Below are 12,455 nucleotides of genomic sequence, written 5' to 3' on the forward strand. Positions count from 1 at the left end.
CCTATCCCAGTTGAAAGGGCCACTATGATGTCTATTCAATGATAAAGATTGTGCCAACTAATTGTTTGTGGCATGTATAACTGCATTTCCTCTTCCAGATCAGTTTAACTTCTTCTCTTCCTCTTTATTATCTTTGTTTTTGTGTTGACTCTGTTTTTTGTTGTTGTTGTTTTTTGATAGCAAGTAAGTCAAATGCTTTGACAGTGAGTCAGTACATTCACATGGATGGATGGATGGATGGATGGATATATATATATATATAATTTTTATTATTTTATTTTTTTATTTTTTTGCAGCTGCTGTGTCAATACACACATTTTGCACCCCTGTCTGGTTGTTTTGCGTATCTGTGCTCTGTTATGTCTTTGTCTTCATTTTACTTCTTTGCAATGACTTGGCCTGTCTGTAATCATTTTGTATTTTTGGCAGTTTGGATCTCTTTTCCATCTCTTTTCATTTCTTTGTGGTAATTCTTGGCCTCATTGAGGATTTTTCCTGCTTTTAGTGATGGGTTTTGAATCTGTTTCAGGATCTTAACGTCCGTTTGACATTAAGATACGTTGGCCAAAGAATAAATTTCAGGAAATGAGAATGAGGGTTCTCAGACATCCAGGTCATGGTATATTAAAAAAAAAAAAAAAAACAGCTGAAGGAACTGTTAATGACCAGATCCCTAGCTGTAGCTGGATGAATCTGTTTGGAACCTATTTGCTTCCCCAGTGAATGTACTTTAACAACCTGGTTTGAAGTTTCACAAGCCATGCACCTTTTCTGATTGGTTACACCCAGTTGTTCCTTTTTAAACCACCAGTATTTTAGGAGTGAAGCTACCTGGATGAGTGGCAAAATGTCTTCAAGAGACTCAACAAGTGCAGTTGCTCTTTGGGATATGCCATGAAATAATCATTTAAACACATGCTCTGTCTCAGGGGCCCCTTATGCGTTTGGGTTCCCGGGCCTGTGTTGTATTTGGCATTTTAATTTTATATATATATATATTTTTTTGGTTTAAAAAACAAAAACAAACAACTCACACACAATTGATCATTGCATTTTAATTGAAAAATATCATACAAGGCATTTTCCATGAACATAAACGGAGTACAAGTGCACACTGCACATTCATGTCCACAGCTTGGACCTCTTGTATAATTTAAACATGTTTGGCCATCAGTTTTTCAACAACGGTTCTACATATCCATCCTGGTTTTATCCTGGTCTCAGTGTGACGGTTAGCACTTCCGTAAAACATTTACTATTTATAAACTCTGTTCATGTGCTCTTATACATTACTGTATAAAAATAAAGGCTTGTTTTGAATACATTTTAATGTCCATAATGTACACTTTCAAATGGCCCATTCGCAGGTTAAAACGCTGAGTCTTAACTGTAACAAATCCTACTCATCAGTGATCTCCTCTCCGCCGTCACCGCCCCTCATGAAATCATTCCACTTTGCACTGACGTATCAAAAAAAACCTCAACAAAACCATCGACGCTTCACAGTACACAGTAACTACATTTGGCTGCCACTGTCCTGCCAAGCCTATATTTAGTAATGCTCTGTACATAATGATTTTAAAATGTTTCCCTTCGACAACATCAAGCTTCAAATGATCCATTAGAGAACGTTAAATGTTTCTGTGTGCACTAAAAAACAAAAAAGCAAAGCAACAAAAATACGCTCCAGTGTCATGACAATACAGCAGAATAGACCATGTTCTTCTCTTTTTCCAAATCCAAAGCATGTACACCGATCAGGCATAACATTATGACCGCCTTCCTAATATTGTGGAGGTCTCCCTTGTGCCTCCAAAACAGTTGGGACTCATCAGAGAATGGACATGGGCCTTCTGAGGGTGTCCTGTGGTGTCTGGCAACACAATGTTGTTAGTGGGGGCCTTTGTGTCCTATGGGTTGAGGGGAGGGGCCTCTGTGGATCATCCCACAGATACTTAATCCGTTTGGGATCTAGTGAATTTGGATGCCATGTCAACACCTTGTGCTGTTTTTCGTGTTTTTTTTAGTTGTTCCTAAACTGTTTTTGTGAGTGTGTCTGTGTCAGGCTGCATCCTGCTGGTGTCATTGCTATGGGGTGCGGGTGCCTGGTCTGGTCTAGGTGGGTGATGAATTGTCACAAGATGGTCAGTGTTATTAACTTCACCTGTCAGTGGTTTTAATGTTGTGGCTGATCAGTGTACGGTGGCAAGAGGCATTTTGCAAGCTTTAAAATGGCCAGAATAATGTTAAAACACAACAACAATTAAAAGTAATACTTTCAATCCTTATTACTGATTTGATTCTAGTCTGGTGTAGCAGATTCAGTTCATATCAGAACAAGTGAAGCGACTCCAGACCAACTTTACGCCACAAAAATTCTGCAGGAGGGGGAGGACGGGCTGACTTCCAGGCTCATTTGATAAATGGAAAATAGTTTTTGAGCCAAACTCGAGCCAGTAGTGTCAAGCCAGCAACATTTCATTAAACATTTTTCTGTGAATTCTTTAGGAGTTGCTTTAATTAGCAAATTTACCTGGAGGCTTTAAAACACCCTCACATGTTTTTGTCTAAGAATTAGCAACTTGTTAGCATTTCTTAATGTTTGTCACCTGAATGGGAAAGGTTAGTCCAAAAGGCCCTCATGTTGAATACGAGAAGAACATCAAGTCTCATGTGTCACGCTGAAGAACATGAGATATATATATATATATATATATAAAGAGAACACGCTGAGATAAAGATGCCACTCATACTGTATATCTTTGGTTCAGTATCCAGTGTTTCAGGCGAACGTGTTGCCTGTGTCATTATGTTACGCTGTCTGTCACAGATTTACCACGAAAAATAAATATCATATTTACAATTTCAATGCTGCAGGCGACTTTAAATTATTACAACTCAAGAGTGGACTGGTGCATTAGCAACACGCCACGCCGCATTTCTGAATAGTGCTCAATATTATAAGAAGCTTTTGCTAATCTGTGTTTAAAGAACGGAGTCTAAGAGCATTTTATAAGATGAAAACCCGACAGAAGTTAAGCCAAAAAATAAAAAAAGGATTAAGATACTTTGCGGTGCCAAACTTTATCGTATGAACGCCAAATACATAATGCTGTCTTCTCTTTCTTTCCTTTTCAAGTACGCTGCAGAAATATCCTCACACAGATCTGTATGTGTGTATGCGTTCAACCCTCTCAACAGCTGTGGCAAAATGTGCTTTCACTTTTAATTTTGGTCCTGATGAGTCTTCCTTCAGGTATTATTTCTATGTTTTGTCTTCTTTATGGAGATATTACATTTAAAAGCTAAATATATATATTTATAAAAAACATTAGTAATATTGATAAAGTAGAAAAGACGATACTGGACAAACGTATGAAAACCATATCTACACACAGTTTGCATTGTATACAGTGCATACAGCATATAAAAGACGTAAGTATACTTAAAGCGGGTAAACTGTGTGTGTGACAGTCTTGTCATGAAAGCTTCTTGGCTCAAAGCAAGTGACATTTTCCTCTAATTTGCTAAATAGTATTTAAGTAAAGCGTTCCCTTTTAAAAAAATTCAGCAGCTGACCCTTTGTGAAATTGCAAAGGGACAGTTTTCCACTGTTTCTTGACAACGCTGGATGCTGTTAGACCAGAGACCCGGCCTGGTTCTGTGCAGGCACCATAATGGGCACCCCTCCCATGCGTGAGATGTTGGAGGCTGTGATCATGGAGTTGGGCAGCGGCGGAGGGGAGGGGGCGGCCTTCAGCTGCAGGTGGGGCTGGCTGTAAGTCTGTGGCAGCGCCTGGGCCTGGGGCAGCTGGGAGTAGCGCTCCGGCCCAGGTAGGGAGCTCCCGTTGGCGCTGGGCTCGGAGGAGGCGGTCTGTCCGCGCGGCAGGGTGGTGTTGTTGTTGTAGCTGTAGTGGGTGGGGGTGGAGGCGCCTTGGTGGCGGGACGGCCTGTAGCCGGCTGTGCTGCCCGTAGCGGTGATGATGGAGGCGGTGTCTGAGGGGGGCCGCTGGGGGTACTGCTGCAGGTGGTGGTTGCTGTGATGGAGGGGGGGCTCTTTGTGGCGTGGGCTGGAGGCGATGGAGGACAGCGTCCCGTTCTTGGAGATGATGTCGGAGCCCATGCCGCTCTTAGCCCAGGACACGCGTTTGGGAGCCTGAGCATCCTCCCTGGAAGAGAGGAGGACGAGGAGGTGTAAGGGCAGGGTTGGGTAGTAACTGATTACATGTAATCTAGATTACGTAATCAGATTACAAAAATCAAGTAACTGTAATCAGCCCAGACTACAATACAAAAATGCGTAATTAGATTACAGTTACATTGTTGGGGATTACCTGATTACATTTTATCATGCAAACAATGCAACTTTTTTATGATAGCCTAGCCAGTGTTTTCATTTGACAAGCAGCCCATTTGTTTGTTCACTAGATGTCATTATCATCCATTTGCCTGTGTAGTTTCTTGACAAGAAAAAGGTTCAAATCAAAACCCAAGATGGAGGAACCGTCAACGTCAACCAACCCAGATAGCAAAATCAGATTGGCAGATAGCAGACCGCTGGTGGCATGCCACTTGTGGTCCACCGTTGGTCCACCATCTCTTGAAATTTAACTTATCATGAATATTAAGAAAATACATGAAATGTTATTAAAGTGATGGATGAAGTATAACTGAATAAATGAAAAAGGTTTTAGACCAATAGTGACAAAATATTGGGGCATTTGACGACAACTCGCTCGCGGACCGCCAGTGAACCGATGAGCAAAACTCCAGCGGACTGCCAGGTCTATCCCCAGTGGGCTGACGGTGGTCCGCCAGCCTCTTGCTATCTGGGAATAGACCTGTTCCAGTCGGCAAAAATACGTTCAGTACTTGGCAACATCGCCACAACTTTGAATTAAAGACAGAGGAAAATAAGATTGTGTATGTCTTGTACAAGTTGTGTAAAAAGTAATCCTAAAGTAATCAGATTACGTTACATGTTTTGGGTAATCCAATAGATTATGTTACTGATTACAAAATTTGCCATGTAATCTGTAATCAGTAATCGATTACATTTCAAAGTAATCTGACCCAACCCTGTGTAAGGGCAAGGTGATGAAGACAACTGAAGATGAGCCAACGTATTTATATTAATCCTAAAACTCTATATACTGGCAAGTTTTAACCTGTGGCTTATTTATTAACATTTTTGGCAAATATGCATACGTGGTTTGGCTGCTAACAACAGCCAAAACTAAAAAAGAAGTCTAATAATGATGATGAATCTAAATCTGAAGGGTGTGTCTTTCCTATTTCTCAACTGATTTATGGATGTTGTTTTCCCTCAAAGACATAAATTACAGAAGAAGTAATTCAGAAGATCTTTGTGTTCGGTCTTGGCTCATTATGCGTTCATAGAGTTTCTGTGTTTTTCCCACACGCCCAAGAACTCGTGATGTCCCATTATGCAACTCTGATTTATAGTCTGTGGAAGACATAAATCCTTTTCAATGATGGTCGCTTATAAAAATATTTATCATTATGGAAAAAAAAAAAAAAAGCAGTCAACCACAGGACATTATCAACTCGTTTAACCACAGCTTTCTGAGCATCAAAGTCACTGCTGCTTGGATTTAAGCCCGATACACTCACTTGATTTCATTGGCCATGTCGTCCTCGTTTTCTCGCCGCCTCCTCATCAGGAAAACGAGGCAGATGAGGAGGAGGAAGATGAAGCCGACCACCGAGCCCACTGTGGCGCCGACGATCATCCCCACATTATTGGCTGGAATCACGGGACACAAAATGATCACATATCGCCAAAGAGCATAACTCGAGCATGCACGCTGTTTCCTGGGAATGGATTTTCAGTTTGACCCGTGACGGGAAGCAGCGTGTACCAACAAGTGATTGATTCCAGATTTAATCATTTCATGCGTGAGCACGTTTTGCCGTGTGCTATACGTACAGGTGATGATCTCCAGGTTGATGGAGCAGCTCTCTGATCCGGCTGAGTTGCTGGCCGTGCACATGTACTTTCCCGACATGTTGCTGCTCAGATTGCTCAGCTTCAGGGTGCCGGTATTCTCATCTGGAACAACAGTGGAGGACTATAGTCAAGTACACGTGACATGTGTATGCATAATACGTGACAAAATAAAACTGCAGGCGCATCCATTGCACTGACACTTTTCCTCCACACATCATGAACATGCTCACAATACATTTCATTGCTCATAATGAAACTCACTGAGCATGGGTGAGAAGAAGACCTCAGAGGTGGGGCTGGTTTTCCTCCACTTGTACAGAGGGATGGGTTTCCCAGAGCTGGACTTGCAGTTCAGAGTAATATTTCCCTTCAGCACAGGCTTCCCCGATATAGAGCATTTAGGAACAGCAGGCGGGACTGAGAGGAGAGGATTATTAAAAAAAGGCGCTAGGTTAGCAACAATCTGATTTACTTTTGTGCATTTGCCAGTGTGAATAGTGTAGTTACAGTGCAGGCAAGGTGACATAAACCGTATCTTGGTACCTTTCACGTCCAGACTGAGCTCTTCAGTGAACCCAGGCTGTGCCGGAATTATGACCTGGCAGACGTAGCGTCCTGAGTCGGACTCCTCTGTGTTGTTGATGTACAAAGATACATTATTTGAGGGCATGGCATTGAGGAAACCAACGCGACCCTTAAACTTCTCGCTGGACACGGTCATGGAGTCTTTGGTGTAGGAGATGATCTGGACAGGAAAACAGAAAGTCAGAGTCAGATGGAGAGAAAACAGGAAAATGAAAGTGGCATGATGTGACGTAAAGTTTTTTTTTTTGTTTTTTTTGTCCAGATGTACAGAGGCAAGGAGTTTGTCAAATTCAAAAATACCAAATCCAGCTCGGAAACAAGTATTTTTCCACATCTGCGTGACAGAAAAATCTGACTGACCCCCATGTCAATGTGATTGGGCATGGTGGATATTCTGGGTCAGAATCAGAGGGATTTCTAATCCCAACATCTCTTGCCGAGGATATTTTATCGGCCAGCATTTTTCAAACATTTGGTCAAAAGCAACAGAGGGTTACCTCGGTTACACGAACGCATTTCCTTCCACTGGTGAAGTCTCAAGATTAACAGCATTGTGTTTAATCACCAGTTCAAGGCTGGACTTTTAAAATCATCTCTGACTGTGATATTGTTCTGAAGCTTGAACAAAACAGAGAAACCTCTCTTAACTAGTACATGAATGCAAACTAGTTAGCTATATTTTTTTCTACTTTTGAATTAAGCGTAAAATCTGCACTAGTTAGTCCAAAAATTACCAGGATTTGACAAGCAAACCTGACCCTAAATATCAGACGACATACAGCAGACGATATACATCCTCAGGAAAAGGGAAGGCTCAGACACACAGCAGAGCATTTACCTATTTAAAGGGGAATTACCGTTTTTTACAACCTGGACTCAACGGGGAATAGCGCTCGTGTATCATAACAAAATATTGGTGAAATTAACGAGTTTCGAGGCAGATAATGTGTTATTTAGAGGCTGCGTTTCGGTGCCCCACTCACTCCCACTATATGGATATACACGGATCTAAATGTCGTACGAACGACTCCACATGACACCAAAATTATATGGGTGAGTAAACCATTGTATTTTATGCCAGAAATAAGGTCCAGGTTGTAAAAAACGGTAACTCCCCTTTAAAGTAATTCCTCTGGTCACATACTGTTGCGCTAGAAGGAAAAGACTCCACTCTGTCTGCCTCTACCCTTAGTTCTGAAATAAACAACCATAGGTTCTCTAAATGGATATAAAGTCAGTGGCATTATAAAAGAAAATCATTTTTTTTCTCCTTCGGATAAACCCTTGGTGCACGTTTGAAGCAGGTGCACACACGGAGGATGTCTGAAAAACCACTTAAAGTTGATTAAAGCTGGATTTAACAGCCTGTTTAAACGTACAGACTGAGTCAATACTGGAGATCGATTCATTAAGTGAGACAGGAGACACAAAACACCTGCGAGACAAATTCATTACTGATTTTCTCCATATTACAGGATGGCAACATCATGCAGAGCACACTACAGAACTGATGTCACTTTGGAAAAAAAGTAGACTTCTTCAGCTCTAGTGAATGTGCCAGAAGTGAGTGCCTCACTTTAGCTGTTTAACTGTGTACCAAGCTCATGGCTGTGCATCACTGTAACAACCACACTGAAGCTCTTTAAGGAGAATTCTGCAGCCACTGCCAGGTTTGGCTTTGAGGGAATCAAAATCAAAGTCATTTTTCTGGCAACAATAAACAGTAATGCAGTAAAAACTCACTTTCTATCAAGTGTCTTGTCTAACTCTCTCACATCCCATCCCTCCCAAGCCCCTTTGCATTCGGTTATGATCATCTTATTCTGCTGTCCATCTGCAAAGATCTGACCTAAGACAGAAGAAAAACTACAAAGCTGACTGGAGGCAGCCGAGCTTGTTTCACAAACTCCATGTGACGCTTTATCACAACAGTGATTTCAAATAAAAACGGACGAGGACACAATTTCTGTGTACATTTCATTTTGTCTTGGATTAATTTCTAGGGGTTTACAAAAGAAGAGCTTTGCCAGATTAACAGCATTAGAACTGTAATCCTAGATATTGCAGAATCAGATGCTAAAAAGATTTTTCTGCTGGGCACATATTAACTTTATTTCACATTTAACACATATGGGAGTTTGCTTTCTTTCCTGCCTGCTTCCTTACCAGCTCGAGTTTGTCGGTGACAAAGTTCCAGAGGATGGTGTTGGTGCTCAGGTCGCTGGACGATCTGTATGAGGCCCTCAGCACAACCATCTGGCCCTTGATCACATCTATACTGGATTGGGGCATCTGGATCTGGGCCAGTATGCCTGGATGGAGGAAGAGGGAGAAGAAAAATCATGTACTGTCGTAATCCTGCTCAGGTTTACATTATAACAATGAAGCTGCAGCAGGAAACATGTTTGGAATTGTTTTCTCGGTATACGCCAGAGTACCGCTGAATCCCCAGAAAAAACATATATAAAATATAGTACTGTAGATGTGGGTGAGCTATGATCTGCTCCCACATTATTCTTAAATGGTGAAATGACCCTTGGATGAGCATCACAAAAAACAGAGACAGAGATGCAGAAAGAACAAAGGCGGGGGAAAAAAAATGCTAGAATCTCCCTAAAGGCCTTTTATCATGATAACATGCTTTAACAAAGCTGTCAAACTTGTAATTCATCACGTCACGCCTGACCTCTGCATCTGTCAGACAAACACCTACCTATACGCTGCTGCTCCTGGATAGCACACAACATCCAGAAGTAGTGGAATGTCACATTTATTATTATATTTAATAAGGAACTGTTCTTACTGGAGCGTTTTCATCACATTATACTTGGAATCGACTACAATTCAAAAGGCCAAATCGTACTCTGTGCTTCATTTATGGAATAAGTAATCTCATTATTTAATTAGCGGAATGGTTTGAGCCATATTTTATGCACAAATACCAGACATTTCATAGTTCCGGCCTTTCATTTACTTCTTTTTTCCACATCTTAATTTTGAACTATTCTTTGGACAAACTGCAAAAGAGTCATTTTCATTTTCTTAAACATTCAAACCTGTGTCCTTTTCTTTTAGTTTTTTGATTAAACTCCTACGTTATTACTCACTTTGCATTTGCAGCACTTTCACTCTTAATGGAGCATTGTAGAATTTATACTTTCATTCAAGTAAAGGATCTGAATACTCTTACTGATAAAAACCCTCTCCTCCTTTGTCATCATACATTTTTGGTTCATAGAGAAGTCTGAGATTTACCTGGCTTCAGGTTATCGTGGCGGCAAAATGAGAGCATCCACAATGATGCAAATACCAAACTGATGACTTTGTTAGTAACTTGGCACTAACCAACCCAACTATGAACCAACAAATGACAAACAAAGAACAGGGCCTGAATCCACCCATGATCCACTGAGGCGGTTATATGGCAACGGGAAACGTGTCAGAGCTGAAGTGAGGGGCTTCATTCAAGGGTCAAGGAGAAATGTAGTGAGCATTTAGGGCCAGAGAGGGGCAGCAGAGAGCCAGAACTCACCTGCTAGCTTCAAAAACACATGAAAAATAACATGGGTTCACATTTACAGCCGGGATATATTTTTATTGTGTCAAGAAAAGAACTTACACAAATTGCACGATAGCTGTTAAGACTGGTAAGACTCGGATAATGGGGCTGGTGAAACCAGACTGATAACGCTCAGTAGTTGACTGTGCATAATTTATGTTTACTGTAATTAAAGGGTTTCTCAAAGAAATGTCAGCTTCTCCTCTGGTGAGAAATGAAAGAAATGAGGGTGTTTTCAAATGGGTGTTTGGTCAACACAAAATGTGCATCCAGCCTTTTACTTTGGTGTCCATCCCACAGTAATAACACAGATAATCAGACTGATATTAAAAAGATAAACATAGCAGGGCCTAGACACAGGAGATTGACTGTTGTTTTAATCTAAATTTGATCACTTTTCCTTCTCCACCTCTCTCATACCTCACATGGTGTCTTGTTTAGAAGAGAAGGGTGAAGTTATAGGCTTCCTTCAGTCTCTGTCTATCCCTCAAATGAATCCTTTAACAAACCCAACTGACCAAAGCCTGTCGTTTGCATGGCTGCCAGCTCAAAAGTGTGTATAGTTGTGCATGGGTTATGACACAGCAATCTAGCAAGTGCATTTAAAAAAATGCGGGGGTCCTTGTGTGTCTGTGTGTGTTCGACATGAGAACATCCAACGCAAAAAGATGGAAATCTAACAAATGACAAACACTCTTCATCTATTATGCTGCACCCAAAATCTGAGCTCTGTAAGTCATCTTTTACACACACATACATACACGCCACGCATCTTGCATTTACCTACTTTATTGACTGTATATTCCTGCTTTTTGTCTGGGTGCCATATCTGCATGTACTCAAAGCGCTTTACAGTCACAATTTCACATCTACCCATTCCGTCACACAAGCACATACACGTTCACACACCAGTGCCAGATCAACTGGGGGTTCAGTGTTTTGCTCAAGGACACTTTTGGCATATGGCATGTTCCAGGAATTGAATTGCTAACCTTCCGGTTCATAAGCAAAATATCTTTTGCTGAGAAGATGGTGAGTGCTGCTGTTTTTGTTATTTTTCTTGGAAAACAGAAGTGAAACACAACGATAGAAAGCTTAGTAAAGCAACTGCTTCTGCATTATCGGATATGCAAATGACACAACAGCTTGTCAGATTTAAGAAATAATCATTTAGAAGATTAGGTTATTTCTAATTTCTAATTAGTACAAGCGAAATTAGAACTGTAACAATATACCATGTAAAGAGATCTCTACAGAGAGTCGCTGTGTGTATCCGTTTCTCTGTCACTGTGGAGACGAATGGAGCAGGTAAGTGACAGTGATGACAGAGAAATGTGTAGGCTACACTCTGCTGGGAACATTGCTTCTAATAATGAACCAGACTAATGACGATACAGAGCAAGCAAGAGAAGAATGAGGATAACGAAACAGTGTTGAGAAAGGGATAAAAGGGACAATGGCAAACAAGAAGAGTTTCATGGTGCAAGTTGCCTTTTTAGACCCTAAGAAGATTTGCTGGAGAAGTGAGAGGGAGACCTGTGCTCAGCAGATGTGTTGAGTGATGGATGGATGGTCGGATCAGTGGGCACGTAGAGATGACAGAAAGAAGCTTAAACATAAACCAAATGAGTCACTGAGGAGCAGACCTCTGATGACTGCTTTAAGCTTGTAACTGGCTCCTCTGAGAGGCTGCCCTGAGTCTTAGAGAAGCATGAATGGATGGAGGTTAACGCTAATAAAGAGACAAATAATAAAGAAACACTACAAAAGAATCATCCTGTATTCTTAAAGCTAAAACGATGTTTACTGTTTGGAGTTAAACTACAAGAGAACCAAGCACCAAGATACTGGTCAGTCTCACTCTCAAATTTAGCCACACTGTGAACAAGATACCATCAGCTAAAGACAAAAAAAGAGGATGTCCAGATGAGTGTGTAAGCACCGTTACCATCTGTAGTTGCAAGATAAAATGCTGATTTTAATTGCACTACAGCAGCCAGCCTAAGCAACAATATCAGCAACGCCTGTAGTATGTTACTCATGTTGAATTAACCTGACGTCGGTGAATTCCGATGTTTTCAAAAAGGATCACATGAACAGGATGTGACAAATCCAGGAAGGACACGCACTGACTGATCCAATCAGGAAGTGAAAATGGGAGCTTGTGCCATTGTCTCGGCTTCTGCCCATCCAAACTAAAATGCTATTTTTGTAGTCCTTTTGGGGGTCCCAAAACGCTGGGAGAGTGTGGGATAAAACTAAAAACATACACATGTAGAGAAGGCCACTCTCAAACCAAAAGGAGCAAAACAACATTATTTAAAGCCCCGTTCACACCTT

General features: G+C 41.1%; 1 protein-coding gene across 1 annotated transcript in view; it reads right to left on the reverse strand.

The window, feature by feature from the left end:
* Positions 1 to 1,035: 1,035 nt before the first annotated feature.
* esama (endothelial cell adhesion molecule a) overlaps positions 1,036 to 12,455 on the reverse strand; it is a 55,666-nt gene continuing 44,246 nt past the window's right edge. Inside the window, exons 2-7 of the mRNA XM_084565092.1 lie at positions 8,723 to 8,868; positions 6,515 to 6,716; positions 6,233 to 6,388; positions 5,951 to 6,073; positions 5,635 to 5,767; positions 1,036 to 4,169 (exon numbers count right to left, since the gene is read on the reverse strand). Of these exons, the coding sequence (XP_084421218.1) occupies positions 3,638 to 4,169; positions 5,635 to 5,767; positions 5,951 to 6,073; positions 6,233 to 6,388; positions 6,515 to 6,716; positions 8,723 to 8,868 (1,292 nt within the window). The 3' untranslated portion in view covers positions 1,036 to 3,637. The remainder of the gene's footprint in view (positions 4,170 to 5,634; positions 5,768 to 5,950; positions 6,074 to 6,232; positions 6,389 to 6,514; positions 6,717 to 8,722; positions 8,869 to 12,455) is intronic.

Source organism: Chelon labrosus (assembly GCF_963514085.1).
Source record: "Chelon labrosus genome assembly, chromosome: 17".
NCBI classification, from domain to species: domain Eukaryota; kingdom Metazoa; phylum Chordata; class Actinopteri; order Mugiliformes; family Mugilidae; genus Chelon; species Chelon labrosus.